General features: G+C 32.9%; 2 protein-coding genes across 3 annotated transcripts; one reads left to right on the forward strand and one right to left on the reverse strand.

The window, feature by feature from the left end:
* Positions 1-1,779: 1,779 nt before the first annotated feature.
* LOC111410428 (serine/threonine-protein phosphatase PP2A-2 catalytic subunit) lies at positions 1,780-8,668 on the forward strand. Its single transcript, XM_023040746.1, has 10 exons — positions 1,780-1,870; positions 2,620-2,703; positions 3,833-3,904; positions 4,173-4,244; positions 4,963-5,003; positions 6,011-6,077; positions 7,590-7,781; positions 7,867-7,956; positions 8,052-8,159; positions 8,246-8,668. Exons 1-10 carry the CDS (start codon positions 1,850-1,852, stop codon positions 8,309-8,311), a joined length of 813 nt encoding a protein of 270 aa, XP_022896514.1. The 5' UTR covers positions 1,780-1,849; the 3' UTR covers positions 8,312-8,668.
* A 6,343-nt stretch (positions 8,669-15,011) lies between these two features.
* On the reverse strand, positions 15,012-19,263 carry LOC111411033. 2 transcript variants are annotated; one of them, XM_023041608.1, is made up of 6 exons: positions 18,847-19,260; positions 18,515-18,584; positions 17,977-18,095; positions 17,153-17,816; positions 15,634-15,717; positions 15,012-15,338 (listed from the first exon to the last, which is right to left on the reverse strand). In XM_023041608.1, exons 1-6 carry the CDS (start codon positions 18,980-18,982, stop codon positions 15,149-15,151), a joined length of 1,263 nt encoding a protein of 420 aa, XP_022897376.1. In that variant the 5' UTR covers positions 18,983-19,260; the 3' UTR covers positions 15,012-15,148. The 2 variants fall into 2 exon arrangements, with proteins under 2 accessions (XP_022897376.1, XP_022897377.1); XM_023041609.1 differs by having other exon boundaries at positions 15,033-15,338; positions 15,634-15,714; positions 18,847-19,263.
* Between the last annotated feature and the right edge of the window lie 2,603 nt (positions 19,264-21,866).

The following is a 21,866-nucleotide window of genomic DNA, read 5'->3' on the forward strand; positions in this document are numbered from 1 at the left end:
TTTGCCACTCTTCAGGCCACTTTTGGACTAGAATCTAGATCATGAAGACCACATCAATGAAAGATTATTATGCTACAAATTGAATCCTAACTTCTTTGGACCTTATCTAAAGGCTACTCTACTACAAAATGAACTCTGACTTATTTGATGACCATATCAAAGAGTTACTTAGACGATTATATGATATGGATATATATTCAATGCTTATTTGCCAAGACGTGTGTCGGACCTCTACTAACTTTCATACAGGTTCATATGTTAATAGAAGACAAGACAAAGGCATATTAGAGTGCTTTGGTGTCGACAGGCTGTACTAATGTGATTATGTTGTTTACTAGAAGTTCTCTAAGTACAAAATTGTTAACTTGTGGAATGAAGTGAAGACCCCAGTTGGATCTATCTTGCCAAAGTTGTGGAACACATTGATGCGAACTCATGCAGCAATTGTAGTTGCAAAATCCACGACCAATTAGATCAAATCCAAGAAAGCCAAGAATCAACGTTTGAAAGCTCGACCCAATAAATTATTGAACCAAATGACCAAGACAATTGAAATCAATATTTTGATCCCATGACCACAAAACTTATGAACCTCACTTGAATTGTTGAATGCTAAAAAAAATAATTCTTGATAAGTTCGAGTTTAGTTCGATGAAGACAAGTTGAAAGCAATATATCTCGCAATAATATCTCAATAATTGTTTGTTTTTTACAATGAATAAAAGAATGCCCTGTTTTTAGGGAAACAATAAAATCCTAGATAATCTCAAAATTACGGTAAAATTTACCAAAAAGAAGAATTCTAACTAAAATAGAAAACTAGAATAAAATTATAATTCATGCCTAGATTTTACTCTATGTGGCCCCATAGAGTTAGGAGCTGTTGCATAAAAGCAATCATCTCCTCCAAAATACGCCCTGTTGCATTGAGATGCGACTGCACCCCTTATGAAGTTATGCGACCTCATAGCTCTTTGGTTGGGATTCTTCTTCCTTCACTTGAATTATGTTGATCCATCTTGTTTCCACTTTCGAGCCCAACATGAAACTTATTCCTTTGCTTGTTGTGATCGATTTTTCATTTATTGTAACTCGAGTAAGTAATCCCATGGCTTCCTTGACATTCTTTGCTCGTGATTTAGTCATTGGTTTTTCCTTTATAATCAATGGGTCCTTGTTCTTGCTAGCTCTCATACCATGGTTCTCATCACACATTACATTCTTTTTTTTTTCTTTTTTTTTTTAAATTGGATCATTTTGGAGATTCTTTTATCTATACTCATCCTACATTGTGGTCTAATCAATTTGACCAAATCCACCCAGCATCTGGCTAGTTACTGACTCACTGGGATCCATTAATGAAACAACTCGATCTAACATCATGGCGATATAACTCTTCTTATAGAAACATGGCTACCTCTACGTTGATAATTGACAATAAATTGCTTGGCAAATTGTCATGTCTCATTCTTTCTATGCTTAAAATGAAGGATCACAAGCCATATGACATGGCACTTAGCCTTTGTTTGATGACGATTAAAATCAAATTTTTAGTACATTTTGATGAAAGTTGATGGAATATGTGGTTGAAAAGTTGTGGGTTCTATGAAATATATTGTTAAAATTAATTGTTGACTTTGACTTAGAATAAAATTTAGATTTTAATCTGGACCAAACATGGGCTTAATTGTAGCAAATCTGTTGGCCATATAGACCAGTTTCTTTGTTTCCTAGAATTTGACATATGCTTCGTCATATTTTCAATTGAAATATGTATTATAGATTGAAAATATTCGTTATTTTGTGTTTGTAGGTTAGGGGCGTATGTGAGAAGGCTAAAGAGATACTAATGGAGGAAAGTAATGTCCAGGTATGAATTTCTATTTTCTGTTTACTACTATTTTTGTTGGGCATTAAAATTTGCTTACTTGCCTGAAACACACACACACACACACCAAAAAAAAAAAAAAAAAAAAAAAAAAAAGGGAAAAAAAAAAAAAAAAAAAAAAAAGGAAAAAATAAAAAAAACCCCCATTTTTTTGGATATATCTTTTATACTATGGCCTGGTTGTTGCAGCTAATATTTAGGAGCTTCGACTTTTTGGAAATTTAAATATATTTGAGTTTTTTAAGAAAATAGATTAGGTGTATTGAACTGATACGCATTTATCCTGGGTGACTTTCATATAAATTAGAAACAAACCTTTTGGCAATAGGGATTATAAAATTAAATAGTCTTCACTTGTTTGGTACCTTGTGGCTTTTGAGTGGAAGATCCTCTTTTATAAGTGGTATTTTTTTTTATTATTTTTCTTTTCCTGGGAAGGTGAGGACACAACTTCAAGAAGAGCACTAACAGCTTAGTTGATTTTTTTTCTAGACTTCGTTTTTGCTTGGATTCTCAAGTTTTGCTTTAACTTCTAGAGACCTTTTACTCTTCTAAGGAGAAAATTTTACTTGTCCAAATAGAGTAATTTTGGTCTGAGCTCCCTGGTTATAAATCCTTTTACTTATCAGTAATTGCTGCCTTAACTTTGTGCCCACTCAAAAATGCTTCTTATCTGCTCCACTTTATTTTTATTTATTTTTAATTTTTAATTTTTGTTTACTGCGGTGCAGCCTGTAAAAAGTCCTGTGACAATTTGTGGTGATATTCATGGCCAATTTCATGATCTCGCTGAACTTTTCCGCATTGGAGGGAAGGTAATTTATTTTCCTTTGATACTAATATGCTTGTATTCTTTTTGTTTTGAGCTGGGGGAAGTTTATATTTGACAATGACAAACGGGGTTGAGGATGTATGTTGCTTTATGACACCATAACAGGTTGAATTTGATCAGCAGTTGCTTGGTGGTGTTGATTTTTGAACTTTTTTCTTTAATTCCAATTTCCTCTTCTATTGATATATATAATTCTCTTTATTTTAGTTTTGTTTATATACTAAGTATAACACATTTAAGTGCGCAGGAAAGATTTTTTTGGCACGTCTATTTTACAATATCTTAATCTTTTCATAGATTGCAAACTGTAGATACAGACAATAAAAAAAATTAACCAGAAGATGGGAAACCAATTTGAAAAAATCAATAAAAATTATTGATCTGATCTGAATATGTTGTACAAGTCTTGTTTAAAAACCAAATTGCACGATACAAGAGCAATTACATGGTTCTACGTCTTTGTCTTGCAGATATTTCTTTTATCCCTCCTGTTAACTAATATTCTTTTATTATTTTTCTTGAAATTCTCTCTTGATGTATCCCCTTTTTCTGTTCCCCCCCAATTGAATTGTTCACTCTTGCTAAATTTGTATTCGATTATAGTGGATCAAAACTGTTTCCATATTACCCTTCCTGACAACCGATATTCAACCAGTGGAACAAGCGCAAGCAAGGCATAAAATCTGACTTCTTGTTGCTTAACCTCTTCCCTTAATCATGCAGTAAGGAGTTGCAGCTTTTGGTTTGGTGTTGGTTGGAAAAAGAAGAAGTGTTCTTGAAATATTGTCGCACATATATTGCTTAATCATAGTGAAATTGATCATGAGAGATCCATCTTATGCATCCATACCAGGCTGGTTAATTTTTCATTTGCTAACGTGGATGCTTCATTTGAATGCATACCAGGCGTGTCCACATTATCCTTCACCACTGTGTACAAGGGCATGATTTTCCTTAGAGAATCTGATTCACGAAATTGTAAATGCTGTCAATCTTGTCTCTCTTTTCAAACTTAGCTAGCTTTGTCTGTAGTAAATTGGTGTTTAGAAGTTCGCATATGAATCTGATCACACTTCTTCAGTATATTAATATTATTTGTTTCTTGTTGACAGTCTCCGGATACAAATTATCTATTTATGGGAGATTATGTAGATCGTGGGTACTATTCAGTTGAAACTGTAACTGTAAGTACAAGCTAAATAATGGTTGTATTTAGAATAGCGAAACTTTGCTTTTGTATTATGGGTCACAATCACAAAACAGCTGTCCTCCTGCCCTTGTGTCTTCTCAATTTTTTTTTCATTGGTTGGTGGGTGGTCGAGGTTTGAAGCAGTATTGATGCATGTATCAGTAATATATTTGATTAGAGTAGAGATTGCTTAGTATGCATTATACAATTTTTTTAAGACAATGCTCAACAGTGCTAGATGCTAATATTCTAATTTCATGCAGCTTTTAGTGGCTCTGAAAGTGCGCTATCCTCAACGGATAACAATTCTTAGAGGAAATCATGAAAGTAGACAGGTATTATTAAAATTTTCTATGGTCATATTTTGTCTTCCAAAAAACTCTTTTTCTTTCTCATATTTGATAGCATGTGTATCTGAGGCTTATTACTTATTAGTGCTGAATAAATAGAGTTTTCGAAACTATGCCCTTCTGTGCTTTCATCTACTAAAGCTAGCAATATTTGGTTTTATTTGCTTATGGTTGATTTTAAGGCATGACTTGTGCTATTGGACAGTGATGGAACTTATAAAGGCCATGCTGAGTTTCTTGACAATGTTTTTGCTAAGCCCTTGTTTGGCCACCATTAACATTTTAATACATTTTTCGCTCTCTTAATTTTAATCACACATTCTTCAATAAAATAATATTACACGTAAATAGAAAACCTTTTTAGTTGCAACCTGTTTAATTTTCTTTGAAATTAAATTTGTTGGCAGCCCTAACCTGATTTCTTGAAATTTAACATTTCTATGAACTGATTTTAGTTGACGTTACCAATGAACTGATTTTAGTTGAAGTTAAGTGTCATTTACTGAGATATAAGCAGTCTGGCGTTTTTTTTTTTTTTGTTTTTTCATTCTCCTCTTGTTTATTTCACTGCTTTTGTTGTTAGGTGGGTCATTATTTTACGGTGACAATTTTGTTCTTTATTTTATTGTTTAACTAAATGTAGTTCCTATGTTCTATAATTCTTTATGGTTAATCCTGGATCAAATCTTTGTTTTGTTCACAGATTACTCAAGTCTATGGATTTTATGATGAATGTCTCCGGAAGTGAGTCCATTATGTCCAATCCTGGATAAAATCTTTGTTCTGTTTCATTTACTTGTATTTTCATTGCCCATAGTATCTGGTTAATTTAAGAATTGATTTGAGAAGACTGTTATAATTGCATTAAACCAAGATTAATGTGTTTTAAATCTCAATAATCTTAAGGATCGAGGTTGTCAGATTATGTTTGGCATCCATTTTACTTAACTGTTTCTATAAAGCTATACTGAATAATTACCAATTACAGAAGCAAATATTTTGAGTGCTCAGATAGTTTTGTTCTGTCTATTTTTTCCCCCCTGAATAAAGGAAAAGTTGGAGAGGAAATTGCGTTGTGTCAGTTCACCTTTTGATAAGTTGCCATTTCTTGTGCATTCTCATTGAATTGGACATGCCTGGGATTTACAAGCTAAGTCACAGATTCTGTGAGCCCAAGTGTGCATGAGTGTGTGAGACTGTCACTGTTGAGAACACTCAATATCGAGATCCTGATAATGTCTTTTATAATTTATATTATTTGAGATATATTTTATGTTTATGAATGTAGTTGGAACATTTCATTAAATAAGAAATATAATTGAGTATATTGACAACATGATAATGAAATGTGTAAAAACTACAAGGAGTGTCAGAACGATTCATGGGCACATACCTTGAAGTTGCTCATGCGGTGTTAAATGACTGGTAAAGAGAACAACTGGTTCTTTTCTAGAGCATGAGTTTGACTACTTAATGTTCAATTAGGAGTATTATGATCCAGTTACCAGGCAACCAGTATCACAAGAATGCTGAATTCAGAACTCTAAAACCCATTGATTATGTGACATAGGATCAAGTATTCCAAATGCTATTTTACTTCTGTTTTATGCTTTTGTATGTCTTGGGATACAAGTAAAATAGTATGCGTTCATGATCATATACAGCTAGTTAGATGTATTCATGTGGAATTTTTGCATTTCTCTTTTTCATTTGTGTATTATTGTTAATAAACTCTCCATTTGGTAATACAGGTATGGAAATGCTAATGTTTGGAAGACATTCACAGATCTGTTTGACTATTTCCCACTGACTGCATTGGTTAGTAGAAGACTCTTCCCACTATCATCGTCTCACAGTGTAGTGATGTCATTGTGTTGGAAATGTTCTTTTCCTGTACCCATGATGACTTGGGTCAATAGTCATTCCTAGAAAATTTCCTTGTATTTAAGCCAAGTACAGCATATAGAATTGAGAAAGGAAAAAAGTTTAAGTACTCAAATTTGCCTTTTAAGCTTTGATGCTCGGACACTTCGAAATAGTAGGAATACCCGTGTCGGACAGAACACGACATGGGGAGGGCATGAGTATGGGTATGAGTATGGAATATGTGTCAGATCCTCCAAATTTCAATCGTATAATTCGTCCTTTTTGCTTCTTTTTCTTCCTTTTTTTCTTTTCCTTTTCTTCTTTCCCGTCTCCCCTCTCTATACACCTAGCATTACCGCCGAGAGGGTGGAGAAAGGTAGCGGTGTTAGGTTTTCCCTTCTGTTTCTTCTTCTTTCTTTCTATTTTCTTGTATCCTTCTCTGTATCGGCAGTTTTGTTTTTAATGTGTTTCATATAGTGCTACTTAATTATCCACTAAGTCCAAATTACAATTAAGTCCTATATTTGCTATTTTATATAACATTTAGTAATTTTCATAATTGAAAACTAAACACGAAAATTCTATTTTATTCGTCTTAACTCCTTATTGAATAATCATTTCCTTCCTTTTTTATTTTTGGTAAATAATTGATTTTGGTCTAATCAAATCAAAATGATAGCTTGGATTACTAAAAAAAAAAAACTGAAGTTTGAAAGGATTTGGACTCTTTTAGTCCTGTCCTCGCATCCTACATTCTACAAAATAAAAGATTCGACATTTCGATACGTACTCGTACCTGAGTCCTAGCATCATAGCTCTTAAGTATAATATATGCAACGGAGTGAATTAAATTTTGTTTGAAATAACTTGAAGTTTCATACTTGAACGTCTATGGCTTCCACATACCCAATTTTGTTGCTCCACCAATTTGGATAATTTACTTCAGACTGCTATGTGCACACAAAAACTGCAAATGAGAAATGAAACTCGGTGTATCAGATGCATATGTTGCTTTATCATTTTTGCATTTTCGTGTGGTTTTGAAAGACTTGAATTTTAGATTCCATTCTTATCTTCTTTTAAAGCTTCTTAACTTTCACTTGGTAATTAATTTGCATGAGGCCTGAGGTTTTGAGTTGGTGGGATAAACTTCACGCCAGCAAAAGATGTTTATAATTACTAGCAGTCTGATCAACATTGACTTACCCTCAATGTTGGCTGTAAAATTTTGTAAATGATGCGTGACATGTATATTTAACATTCCTTTCGTCAAATATATGAGAAGGATATTCTTGTTAGAAGTAATTTCATAACTATTTATCTTTGTTTTTTTTTATCTAAGGCATGACGGCCTTTATAATTGCTATACATAGCTGCGGGTATCTTTTACGAAACTCAAATTGGTTGAGTAATATTAGTTTATTGAACTTGCAAGTTGATTCGGATTTAGTGGTCTTTATGTAGGTTGAATCAGAAATATTTTGTCTGCATGGTGGATTGTCCCCGTCTGTCGAAACTCTTGATAATATAAGAAACTTTGATCGTGTTCAAGAAGTTCCACATGAAGGTCCGATGTGTGATCTGTTGTGGTCTGATCCAGATGATCGTTGCGGTTGGGGCATCTCCCCTCGTGGTGCTGGATACACTTTTGGCCAGGTAGTGCCATCTATATATTGAAGGATCATATTATTTTCTTCTTTTGGCTGAATAATTCTATTTTCCTCTGCACCATACTATATAGGACATTTCGGAGCAATTCAATCATACCAACAACTTAAAGCTAATTGCTAGAGCTCATCAGCTCGTTATGGAGGGATACAACTGGGCACATGTAATTATTTCAATTCAGTAATGTGTAGACCATGTATCTACTCCGTTATTGTTCCTATAAGTGCTATCCTTAATTGATTTGACCTTATACCACAGGAACAAAAGGTGGTCACTATCTTTAGTGCACCAAATTATTGTTATCGTTGTGGAAATATGGCATCCATTTTGGAAGTTGATGACTGCAGAGAGCATACATTTATTCAGGTCACCCCTCTATATATATGTGCGAATCTGGGGCTAATGAATTATTAATTCTGGAGCTTTGATGCCTTTTTATTTTGCTGTTGCAGTTTGAACCAGCTCCACGGAGAGGGGAACCTGATATAACTCGGAGAACACCTGATTATTTCTTGTAGAGCTGATAGTCACTGACTTGATGTTTGCATGATGGTTAGTCGGAGTTGTTTACATGTCCTTTGCGGGTATTTGAGCTTCTCTACTAGGCCCTTTTGAAGGTGGAAAAAGGCGTGTAAAATGCTAGACGTGGCTCGGCTGTCCAAATCATATTCTATGTTAGGGTGGTCCCTGGAAGTGGGGTTAGTGATGCATGCTTGTATCATTTCGAATAATTTTTTTGATGCTCTCTCTCTCTCTCTCTCCCTCGATTTGGAGAAGGTGTTCTGTAGAAATAATGAAGAATTTAATTCAGTTGCTTGCTCCAGAGCTTACTCTTCTCAATTTGAAATGAAGCATACTGCAATCTTTCGTCTCAATGCCCAATATTTTGTATGCCGTCTTTGCTCGGTAATTGAGTATCTCCATGCTTTCCTAGAACTGCATCGTTCATGTATGTTTTGACTTGCAGGCAAAATATAAGTTTAGACTTGTGGTATATTTTGGGATAACTTTAGCGTCAATTCATTAAACCCATATAACTTGCCTCTTACACTTCTTATCTGAAATGTTGGGTAAGTGAACACCCAGCTTTAAACAGCTGTTTCAAGCTTTTAGGCTGATTCTGATCATCCAACTTTGTTGTATTTCATTTTTTCATCAAATTTTGGAATCATATTGAATATTTGACAATACATTTTGTACCTTTCTAAAATCCGATGCCGGTTTATCAATCAAATATTATCGAACTAAGTCCTCATTTGGTCCCTCTTATTTCAAATTTTAATGTTTGGAATAGTATATTTTTGAAGAATAGGTAGTTGAAAAAGAATGAAAAATTTTCAATTTACGTGTAATATTATTTTATAGAAGATTGTGTGGTTGAAAATAGAAGAGAAAAATAAAATTTAATTTAATTAGGGTCAAATGAGGGCTAAATCAATTCTCCATGTATATGTTCCTCCAAAAATTTTATTAGCTGTGATAGGAAGCGGAGCCCCAGCACATGGGCTTAGGTCAACACTTGTATAGTAGTGTCATCATCTGGAAGCGGGCAAGATGGTGATGAATTACTATTGGTTGCTTCTTTCTACAAGGAATCTAATTTTGATGTGAATCTTTTTTTGGCATTTACAGAGCAATGGATAGTTTGCAGAGAAGTAAACTTGATTTTGGGTTAAGAAACATGAGTTGAAGGATTTTGTTCATAAGCTAAATTCACTTAAAAAAGCCCCAACAAAGCCTAACGTCTCTAGAAGCTTCTTTTAGAAAAATTTATGTAAATATCTTATTGAAAGATGTGGTGATAAGTGTGGTAATGTGTCAGGTAGAGTATATGGTTTTGGACCGAGGTATACGAACCGTAGGAGTGACCGTGGGGATGATTGCACACACATGGGTCGGATTTTTTAATTCACGCGGGACCCATTCACCCCATGTGAGGGCGTGGTCATCCTTGTGGTTATTGGTGCGGGTTGAGTGGCTTAATTCATGTGGTTTTAGAAGCTTTATCTAAAGTATTCTAGGAAAACATTTAGTCCAAATGTATGAAAGTGAATGTGTCTTAGTGACAATTAGTGGATGGTATTAGAATGAGTTGCGAGTAATGTGTCCAAGTAAGTAATAGATGTGATTATTAGGACAAGTAGCACTTTAACATGTGGTCTAAAAGTCTTATGTAAAGCATATATAAAGGGCCACGGGTCATTTCATTCAGTAACAAGCAAAGTGTTGTCTTTCTAAAAAAGCTTTAGTCATCTAAGTTAGTAAACCCTCTTCCTACAACAAATTGGTATTAAAGCCATAAGGTTTTTGTGAAAAATGGCAAGTGGGTTGATTATTATTCAAGTCTCTCAACTCAACAAGGATAACTACAATAATTGGAACATAAGGATCAAAGCGTTGCTCAAGTCGCAAGATATATAGTAGATCGTAGAGAAAGGCTACATGGAGCTACAAGAAGAGGTCGCTTTATTTGAAGGATGTAAGGAAGAATGCGCTTTCCCTCATCTGTCAAGCCTTAGATGAAGAGTAAGGAAGTATAGGAGATCTTGCAAAACTCACACCAAGGAGTTGAGAAGGTGAAAAAGTTTCAACTCGAACACTTTGAGGTGAGTTTAAAACTTATGTATAAAGGAGTTGAAATCAATTTCTGATTACATTTTGAGAGTATTGGCCATTGTGAACCAATTAAAGAGTAATTGAGAAGATACATACGTCTTTAGATTCTAAATTTGACTATGTAGTTGTAGCCATTGAGGAATTTAAAGATCTAGGTAGTATGAGTGTCGATCTACTCATGAGATCTTTACAAGCCAATGAGGAAAGACTAAAAAAGAAGGCGAAAGAAGAGCTATTAGGGCAAGCTCTTCGAACAAAGCTCAAAGTGAAGGAAGGTTTGACTATAGGAGAAGCCAAAGAGGAAGAAGACGTGTCAAGATCAAGGAAGAAGTGCATTCTACGAGGAAAGAAGTCGAAGCTCGTTTTCTACTAGAGGTCGTAGAAGAGGAAGTATGAAGCAAAAAACGAAAGGCCAATGTATGACAAATTTCAAGTTAAATGTTACAATTGTAAAAAAACTTGGCCATTATGCTTCATAATGTAGAAATTTTACTAACCAGGTTGAGGAGAAAGCCAACTTGCTAGTCGGAAAAATAAAGAGGATCCTACACTATTGTTGGCTTACAAAGGTGAAGAAAGTAGTGAAAAGAACAATTGATGTTTGGATATGTGAGCAAGCAATCATATGTGTAGAAGAAGAAGCATGTTCATGGAGTTTGATGAATCGATAAGCAGCAATATTAATTTTGGAGATGAATCCAAGATCCTGGTGAAAGGCAAAGGTAAAATCTTGATCTGCTTGAAGAATGATACTCATTAATTTATCTCAAATGTCTACTATGTGTCCAATATGATAACATTTTGAGTTTGGGATAATTCTTAGAGAAGGGCTATAATATTCATTTGGAATATCATACTCCTTAAATAAGATATCAAAGAGAAAATTTGATTGTCAAAGTCCCAATAACAAGAAATAGAATATTTGTATTAAGCATTCAAAATGATGTTGTTAAATGCTTAAAAATCTTGTTACAAAGATTAATATTGATTTTGGCACTTGGGAATTGGGCATCTTAATTTTGGGGGCACAAAATTATAGAATAAGAAGATGGTGCAAGGTTTATCCTCAATAGATCATACAGATTCGATAAACTATGTGAAGGATGCTTACTTAGGATGCATTCGAGGAAATTCCAAAAATAGCATCTACAAAACCTAAGAAGTTGCTAGAACTTGTACACTCAGATGTTAGATAGCCAATCAATTCAAGCTCTCTCGGTAAGAACAATTACTTTTTTTTTCATTGATGATTTTAGTCGAAAAACTTGGATCAATGTAACACAAAGAAATTAAAAATAAATAAATAAAATTTATTGTCATGCTAAAAAAAAATGGATAAATGAAATATATTTTAAATTCCTATCTTATCTAGAATCAAATAATTAGATTTTGATAAAAAGAGATGAAGTATATTGATATTGGATAAGGGGATAGTAGTTCTTTTAGATTTAATAAAACAACGATAAAATACAATATTTGTTTTATGATACATGCCACTTTGGATTTGACTCTATCAAATAAATTTCTGGTTTTTATCAATTACTCTAGCCTACACCTATATATAGATATGTTGGAAGAGTCTTACATACACAAATCCAAATATTCACTTACGTTAAAGAGAGAGGGAGAAGGTAGTGTTGGAAATCTAAAAGTTTGCATACATCATTGTCAATCAATGTGCTTTCACCGAAGCAGAGAGGTTGAGAAAAGAATTTGGGCACGAGCAATTATATTTAGGAGTGGGCGCGGTCGGGTTCGAAATCGAACCGCATACCAATGAGAATTTTAGAAATTGAACTATTAGTTCCGTAGTTAGCTATGGAATCGAACTGGAACCGAACCAATCGGTTTCTGTTCGGTCCGATCAGGTTCTTTATATTAAAAATGTCAAAATAAAATGTTCATTAATAAAAAATTTAAAGATGCTACCAACGTGATACTTTTAAGAAAATATCGGAGAACCGAACATACTAGTCAAAAATTAAAAGAAAATTACGTATTCAAATTTAAAAGCAATAACCAAATAATATAAGTTATTATCATCAAATTATCATCAACTTATATAAACTGCACAATACTCCAATAATTAAACAAACTTCTATTAAAATCAAAATTCTACATTGAATTGGACACCTTTTAAAATTTTATTGCAACTTCTAATTTTATCTGTTATAATTTGCAGAAATCTACATGAAAAGTTTCGATCGAATCAACAACTATGTAATCAAAGTGGAAACAAAATAAAAATTTCGCATCTTATAAATAAAATTATATATTGTAAATAAATTTATTTAGATAAAGATTTACCCAATATTCTAATTTTGACTTGAGAATATAATGAAAGAATCAAAGAGAAGGAAAGAACTGGAGCCTAAAATGAAAAGGAACTCGATTATTTTTGATAAAAGTGATTGGAAATTGAATAATATATTTTACCAAAAAAATGAAAAAAAAAATCCTATGAGAACCGTTTGATTCTCGACGGTTCCCATACTAGAATCGGGAACTGGACCGAAATCGGTTGGTTCTTAATAATTTGTTCAAAAATCAAATCATTTTTTAAAATATTCGGAATTGAATCGGCCAGTTCCGGCCTCCACCGGTTCTGAAAAAATGCCCACTCCTAGTTATATTTCATTTTATTTAGCAAGGTAAGATACTTTTGTATTAGTGTTTTTATTTCCTTATATTCTTATATCCAATTAAATATGCATGGATTGTCGGTGGGTCTTCAGGTTCTTAGAAAAAATAGATGAAATCCTACGGAATTATAAGAGGACCTAAGATGTGTGTGTCGTTTGGTCACCGATATACTCCATAAGAGCAGAGTGGTATGAAGTGTAGATTTTATTTGCTATATAATTATATATAGAAACTGCACGTATTTTATTGGGTGTTTTTCGAATACTTACTCTTACAAATTTTTAAATGTTAGTTCGGGTAGATTGAGAATAAAGAATTCTTTTTTTTATTTGAGATGTTCTGCAAATTATTAAAAGAGAAAATTGAGTTTTTCATAACCCTCTAGCGTTTATAAAAAAACTTGGGGCATTACAATCTATTTCTGAAACAAAAATTGAAAGTTATTGGAATTTTCAAGAAACTTAAAGCTCTTGTTAAAAAAAAAAAAAAAAGTGGCTATAGCATAAAAGTCATGAGATCGGATAGAGAAGGAAAGTTTACTTTCAAAGAGAAATATTGTGAGGAGAATAGAATTCGTCGCCCATTAACGATTCCATACTCTCCACAACAAAATGGAGTAGTCGAAGAACTAGTGAATAGTATTAAAATGGTAGTGAGTAATGTGTCCAAGTAAGATATAGATGTTGTAATTATTGGAAGGACAAGTAGCCTTCTAATATGTGGTTTAGAAATATCATGTAAACTATATATAATGGGATATGGTCCTTCCATTTTGTAACAAGTCAAGTGTATGCGTTTAGAAGTTGAGAAATGCAATTCTTTTTTCACTCAATTCTTCCTACTAGTGTTGTCCTTCCCAAAAAGCCTTAGCCATCCAAGTTAGTAAACCCTTCTTCCTCCAATAGCATATAGTGGACTAGATTTTAATTTTTTGTTTCTTTATTAATCACGTTCAATCTAATATGCCGTCAATAACTTTCTTACTATTCTAGACATCAGGTTGCTGTAGTGGGATTTGTTTTTTACACAATTCATTTTGCTAAAGTAAAATTACTGAATAAGGTTATGGTTTGATTGTGTAATGATCAATGGAAGAATACATCAACAAATGCAACGTCTAGCTCAGGAAGTACAATTCATACTGAGAAACTAAGCATAAAGTTAAGGACTACAAGACAACACCAATGCAAGGTATAAAAGCTCAAGTTTATCCTAACCAAAGATACCTAGATGAGCTTGTCTTTTACCTTTTGTTGGACACTTGTCTTCATGTTAGTGGTGGGGATTCCCTTCTAGAATATCCTCTCAACAAGTAATGCCATTTCATTGGAGAGGATTTCCTGTTATTCGTGCTTCCGATGTTGTAATCATTTCTTTCTATAGGTTAGTTTACGTTGTTAGACCTTTATGCTTATCATTATGCGAAGTCAATTGTAGTTATATTGAGTAGTTGCATAAGTTTTGGTTTTTTTTTTGTTTTTTTGGGTCGTTACTTGATTAAAAGGAAAGATCGCCCCCTGGGGATGATTTGAAGATTCAATTGTCATCTGTTTCATTATTTGATTGGCTAAGAAGTTGTAGTCTACCTCGTCAGAGTCGAATTCTCTTAGTCAGCAAGAAATGATGGAGAGATAAAGATAGGAAAAAATATAGAGTTTCAATAGAATTTAATTTAAATAATGTTTGTTTAAATTAGTTTTAATATTTTGATAAAATTCCAGTCTAGTAGAATTTCATTTGATTTTTAAGCTTCTTTTTAGGTTTCTTCGCTCTAGTTTCTTCTCCTTTGATATCACCCTTTTCTTTTCTTGTTCGTTGTCAAGTTATTATGTTTTCGTGCCACTCTCTTTAAAACTCTATTAGGCCAATGAATAATTTTTTGGACTTGATTACCTGTGCACTTCAAATGAGCAAACTTTGGAACACAATGGATAAAGTTAATGTAGTTGTAAATTTCTGAGTGATTTATCTCACCCTCTCTCGAGATTTTAATTTCCATTGAAAGAAACAATTTGCAGAAGTTCTTGAAGATAGAGTAAGTAAAACATTCTTGAACATTACTAATCTGAATACTGTAAAATGGATAGTTGTAAGAATCAATTGGTTATGTAGTAGCCAGAAAGTGAATCCATATTTTGGGATTCCTTGGACGACGGTCTTTGTGATTTCGTCTGAGCAATAGAAGCAGAAAATGCAGGATTTGCACCCTTGGCTAAGGCTTTCATTCCTTCGCAGTATTTCATATGTGAAAGTAGTTTCTCTGGCTTGAATGACTTCCCACATTGCCTGCGTTCAATTCGAACAAAAATACAGTTTGATTCGTCAGATGAGATAATTGTACATGGTGTAACGATTAATATTTTGATAAAAGAAGTGAAATATCTTTGTAAGCGCATTGTACAGACAGCTTTTGTTCCCTGACCGGTTGAAGCACATCCTGCGATTTACCTCCCTTACAAAGCTCTAGGGGCGGGACAGTGGGGGCCCTCAAAGTTGGGATTCAACCTCTTTTTTTTTTCTTTTTTTTTTTTTATATAAAAGAAGTGAAATAAAGAAAAAGATGTGTGACTAATTAACTTACGAGCAATTCGGCCCTCTGATTTGCTTGTAAGCAGTTAAGGGTGTCTTTTGCTTTCTTGAATCCTTCTCCCCATCGCAGCTCCTTCTGGCACAAATCCGAGAAGGAAAATTTAGTTGAAAATAAGTTTGTTTCTTTTTAAAATATCTCCTATTTGCCTTATTTAAAAAGAAATAACATTTCTAGAAATAAGTGAAAGAGTAATTTAGTTAAATATCTTTGAAAAAGTTACTTTAAAGATTAGAAAATTACTGTAACTTCTCTAATGAAGTGAACAAAACAACTAAATCACACTGAAAATGTAAAACTATTTAAATAAAAAATTGTATCAAATAATTTAATATCAATAAATTTAAAACTAAATATTAGTTAGTATAGTCATTAAAAATTAACTAATGAAAAAAATGTAATAATCATGATAATAAAAATACCTTGTATTTCAAATATTAAATTGTTCTTTTAGTGTTTAATATTGGGTTAATTTTACAAACGGTCACCGAACTTAACCGAAAATCTCAAAACGGTCATTGAAGTTCAAAACTTGCAGCAACGGTCACTGAACTTACATGCGCTTTCACTAACGGTCATTGATGGACCAAAACACGTGAATTGGATCCTTGAGAACCTCAAGTGTAAATAATCTAATTTCATGTGCTCAAAATTGCCCCTGAAATTTAGAAATCGAGCCAAATTACTACCACTTTCACCATATTTCGTCGGAGCCGAAATTTGTCAAATTCGACCACCATACCGCCGGATAAACCACCTAATTTTTACATCACCAACACCTCCTCATCCCCCTCCACAATCCTATACCAACAATCAACCAAAACACATAAAAAATCACATGAAATTCAGGTTCAAAAACACCATCCCACCCACGGTTTTTGAAATTCAGGTTCAAAAACACATAAAATATGCATGGATTGTCAGTGACCGTTTCTGAAAGAAAATGTAATTTCAGTGACCGTTGCTGTAAGTTTTAAACTTCAATGATTGTTTTGAGATTTTCAGTTAAGTTCAGTGACCATTTGTGAAATTAACCCGTTTAATATTTGTAAACTATAACAATTTTTTCCCCTTTGTAAGCTTACTTCTATTTTTCACACAAATTAACAAAATGTAATTAATACAATTAAAAATATAAATTTTACTTATATATTTTTAATATATTCCTAAATTAAATAATAATTTAAATAGAAGTAGTTCATATTTATTGATAACAAGGAACATTAAATAAGGGTATATTAGAAAATTAAAAAATCAACTATATTCTGAACAAGGAAAATGATATATAATTTGGGACAAATGAAAAAGATAAGCAAGTTTATCTTTATGAGACTATTAAGAATTAGAATATTTTAGTCATGGAACAATTTAGCGCTACTTATAAGTAATTTAGAAATAAGTTTTTAAAATTAACCAAGACTTGACATGATTAAGGATGAGACATATATGACATGTTTTGTATGTTGTCCTCTTCGGTTAAACTTATAAACATGTTTACGGTAAGGTAAATTACCTCCCATTCCATTGTTGTTGATTCCGTAAGGTCCCAAAGGTCCTCTGAGATCCCCTTTTGCAAATTTCTTCCGAGTGAACATCATTCTCATCACTAGAACACATATTCAAGAAAGGTCTATTCTTTCGATCGATCGTCACTACTGCTGAATCATTAGTATCCACAGCACCACATGAAATCAAATTCTTGAATATGTGGGATGCACCACTAGAAAAACTCTTGCTCTTTGTGAATGAACGGGCTGATGAAGCTGGTTTAGTGTTTTTCTCCATTGGAACTTTGTTGTTCATCTTCTTCTTGTCCTTATTTGATGGAGTTGAATCCAAAGAAGGAACTGGATTCTCATTTCTTAATTCTTTTCTGGGAAGTTTTGAATCAGTACTAACACGCATATTTTCTTGCTTGACAGTGTCTGAATTCTTCTCTGGTTCTGGTTCTGGTTCCGGTTCTGGTTTGGGGTTGAGTTCTCCAGAATCATTGGTAAATGTGGATGTCTCGGAGCCAAATTTTGGCGATTCTTCTTCAATTTCTGATGGTGTTTTTGATGAGATATCCATTGATTTTTCTGAATGAATTTGAATGCAAGAGGGCTTGTGGCCTTTAATTTCTTCAAGGGTTAATGGCTCTTCTTGCATGGTAACTTTCTTTTGACTGTATGAAAGGTCTGTCAAATAAATAATTAAGAAAAAATGAATAAAAAAGAAAGGAAATTTTTTAGCGATATGATTTTTATTTATTGATCTTTAACTAAAATAGATTTGACTTATCATTTATCAAATAGAAAATGTTTTAATAAAACTAAACTGATATTTAACAAGATTTACCTTTATTAGAAGTGGGAGAGGAAATCTCTGATCCTTTGAGGACATATTCATTGTCCGTAATTGGAGTAACGAGATCATCATCCAGCAAATCTTGCCATATATATCCTGTCCTATACTTCCTGAACCCCAAAAAATTAAAAAAATTAAAATTAAAAAAAAATAACGAAAAATAGATTTGAAGCTAAAATGTTCGAATTAGACTAAATAATGAAATTAAGGAATGTTGAAAATGACACTCCCTCCTCTGCAAAAACCTTGTACAGTTTTCCCTTGTACACCAAGGACAACTCGATTAGTAATGTGTTATCATTACTTCCTTTCCTAAGATCATTCTGAATGTTCGGCGGAATATCAGAAGTTTATAGGAATTCCTCTTTCAACTCATCGAGATGGGCATTATGACAAAAATAAAAAAAACCGAGAAACTCGTCTAATAGCAACAAATTGTTCCTCTATATCCCGATCCAATGCGTCGAAATAGAATCCTGCGAATCACTCTAAATATGAATGCAATTTCTAGTGTGTAAAATGTACAAACCTCTTGTATGACCAAGCAAATGATTCTGGCATGTCCTTCCCTCGCAATTCTGCCAACCATTTCTTTATGTCTGTTTTTACGATTTAGGTATCAAAATATGCTCATCAAATAAACATATGTATTATTTTATTTTAGAAATGACCTAATCAACATCGGTGTTCATATTATTAAGTATCGGTAACGTGTCATATTAATTTATTGGTGGATAAAGACACACTGACGGTGAGCACTGGTACTCATTAGATCATTTCTCTATATTATATGCACATACGAATGTCTAAGTAAATTAATGCATATACAATAAGGTATGGAAACATGGATCAATGACTAACCTCGTAACCGTACGCCATTACTGGAGAGGTGATGGACTGGAACGAGATGAGGGTGTTCAACGCCACCACCACTTCGACTAAGAAAGTAGACAACGTGAAGTCGCCTTACTTCTGCACTACTCACTTGTGCCTTCATTAATCTTCTGCAAAAATGGTAGCAAGAAGAAAATGAAGTTATTCTTTTTAGGCAGATTTTCGAATTGTTCGAACGAGACAGAAATCTTAGCAAATGAAATTCTTTGTTCTATGCCGGCCTCGGCCTGATGTTGAAAAGTAAAATTGGATGGTGTTTAATCTAACTTTTACTATAAAAAAACACATCAAAATGTGCAGGCCTAATGGAAACTAGTCTATATTGTTTAGAAAAGATTATGAAATGCTCACACTAATCAAAATGATCATTGGATAAAGAGATTTACCTTAAATTATATTGTTTTTGCAACAGACACACACACACACACACACACAGAGAGAGAGAGAGAGAGATTAAAATAATTAACTGCAATTTTGAAGAAGAGCAAGCCTGCAGCTAAACAAGAAGTTCCGCAATCTTCTGAAAATTTTATGGATATGTAAGTTTGGCAGCTTTTGACCAGGCTTTTAATCTCCCCAAAGAATTTTTCTTTTGCATCCATGATTTTAGAATGATCCACTTTTATCCATCGTGTAATTGATATATCAATTAGGATTCTGTTTTTTGGACTGTTGTAATCAAGTGGGAAAGTTTCTTGGTTTAAAGAACAAAAATTATTGTATAAAAATGTAACCTTGATTGAGGTCGACTGCCCAAAGAATAAATCTACGTAGTCTGATTGGTGTTTTAACCCTGGTCTATGTGATACTACTTATAGACTTAATTAAATGTGTTCCCATAATACTATATTTAATTGAACTTATCGTTTAATGGCATGTGATCGTAGTGTCACAGAGGCGGATGATTGTTACACCAGTTGAGTTACATAACATAAATATTATCCAAAAGGGGTCCTAGGTTGACATTGGCTAAGGCAGGGGCGGATAGAGGGGGAGGCCGGCCTGGATCCCCTGCCCGAATGAAATGTCTGGGAATGGCTTGAATGATGCTGACTCTTTAGTGGGAATTTAAGGGGCTTGTCTCAAATAATATCCATGTATTCTACTCTTTGGGTCTTTTCGTTCTTGAGTTAATGTATTATATTAGTTCACACATACTGAGGGTTAAGATTCACTATGTTCACATAACTAGATGTGTGTTTACTTTTAAATAAATATAATTTTCTCCAACTATTGATGCTTATAAAATTTATACTAGTAACCCATCATAAAGTTTAATCCTGGCTCCGCCCCTTGGCCAAGGCCAACCACTCTCAAAATAGGTTCATCCTCGACCAACATCGTTCACTTATGTGACATAATAACTATGATACAAGCGGCAACACTTTTCAATGTTCTCTCCCTAACTTTTGGAATGGGTAAGGATCCACATCCCTCGAAAATGGCACTCATGCCATCTCACTAATGTGAAGGTCTATATATAGGCATTTGCTCCAGGTATTTTCCAAATGCCTCTTTTTATTTCTTAGCTTTCAATTTATATATTTCTTAGACTTGAGAGTCAAAGTGAAGATGAGGAGAGACAACTTGCCATTTCAAAAGAAAGAAAAACGCAGCAAGCATCAATTACAATAGTGACCATTGCATCAAAATGTTCTGCTAGGAAAAATTACAATAGGTAATCAAAATACCATTGAAGGTTTAAATCCACTTTAGTAAAGCAAGATTTCCGTGCCATATTCTAGTTATTTTCGTGTTATCTTATGAAATTTATAATGTAACACTATTATGTAATTATGATTATTTATTGGTTTAAATGAGGAATTAAATAAATTTGGATATAAATAGAGTTTGATCATTTTATAAGTAGCTATAAACTTTGCCAATAATGTACTATGAGAACTGCGCCCAACTTTGTGTGTGATTTTTTTATTTGATAATCATTCTTAATTTGACAATATGGGATTGGAAAATTTAACTTAAAAATAAATATAAGTTACTATTAATTAACTTTGTATTTTCAAAGATTATTGGGATATATTTAACTTTATTTACTTTCTTAAGTTGACAAAGTTAATTATTTAGAAGTAACTTCATCATCTTCCAAAAATAAGTAATTTACATACTTAAGTTTCAACTATGATTAAGAAAAAAGTTAGTTATCTGAAAACTTATTAGTAAGGAATATATTTTTATTTTTATTTTTTTGCTTAGCCGAACGCAGTGAAATCTTTTATTTATTTGTTTGTCCTTAATAATCTTTCATTCTTCAAATTTCAATTAATTTGGACACAAGCATCCATTAATTTGCTTAAGCATTTAACCTTTTGGAATTTATAATTAATTATAGGACAATACTATTTGCAATCGCTCAATATCGTAGTTATCATACGTGGTGGCATACATGTGACAGTAGTAAGCGATGTATCAAATTATTAACTGTCACAGTAAACTACGTAGGACAATTACGATAGTAAACGACTACAAATAACGTCACTTTTAACCATACATTTGTTGACCTAATGTAGGTTTCAATTTTGGATTTAATACATATTTATTTAAAAACACTGATAATCTTTTGCCCTAATCCTATACCACTAGATGTATTTGCCACTATTAGGGTTGTAAATGGATCGAATATGAACCGAATTAGCTTATATGCAATTCAATTCGATTAAATAATCCAACGGATATTTGATTGTTAAATTCATATTCGATTTGGTATGTTATCGGATATCTGATCTAATAATCTGATCCGAAATTGAAGAAATTAGGAAGATAAAATCAGTGTTAAAATTAACTTATTATTTAGGCCCATAATTTAAAGGAAAAATTCAAAACTCACGTATTAACTATGGGCCAATTTAAATTTCAAATTTTAAGTTTCAAAATTCAAAAGCCATGTATAAATAAATAAATATATTTTATTAATTAAATATATTAATGTCACAATTATACAATTAAAGGTCATATGTACATATTTATAG

The sequence above is a fragment of the Olea europaea genome, chromosome 15 (genome assembly GCF_002742605.1).
Source record: "Olea europaea var. sylvestris chromosome 15, O_europaea_v1, whole genome shotgun sequence".
Taxonomy (NCBI): domain Eukaryota; kingdom Viridiplantae; phylum Streptophyta; class Magnoliopsida; order Lamiales; family Oleaceae; genus Olea; species Olea europaea.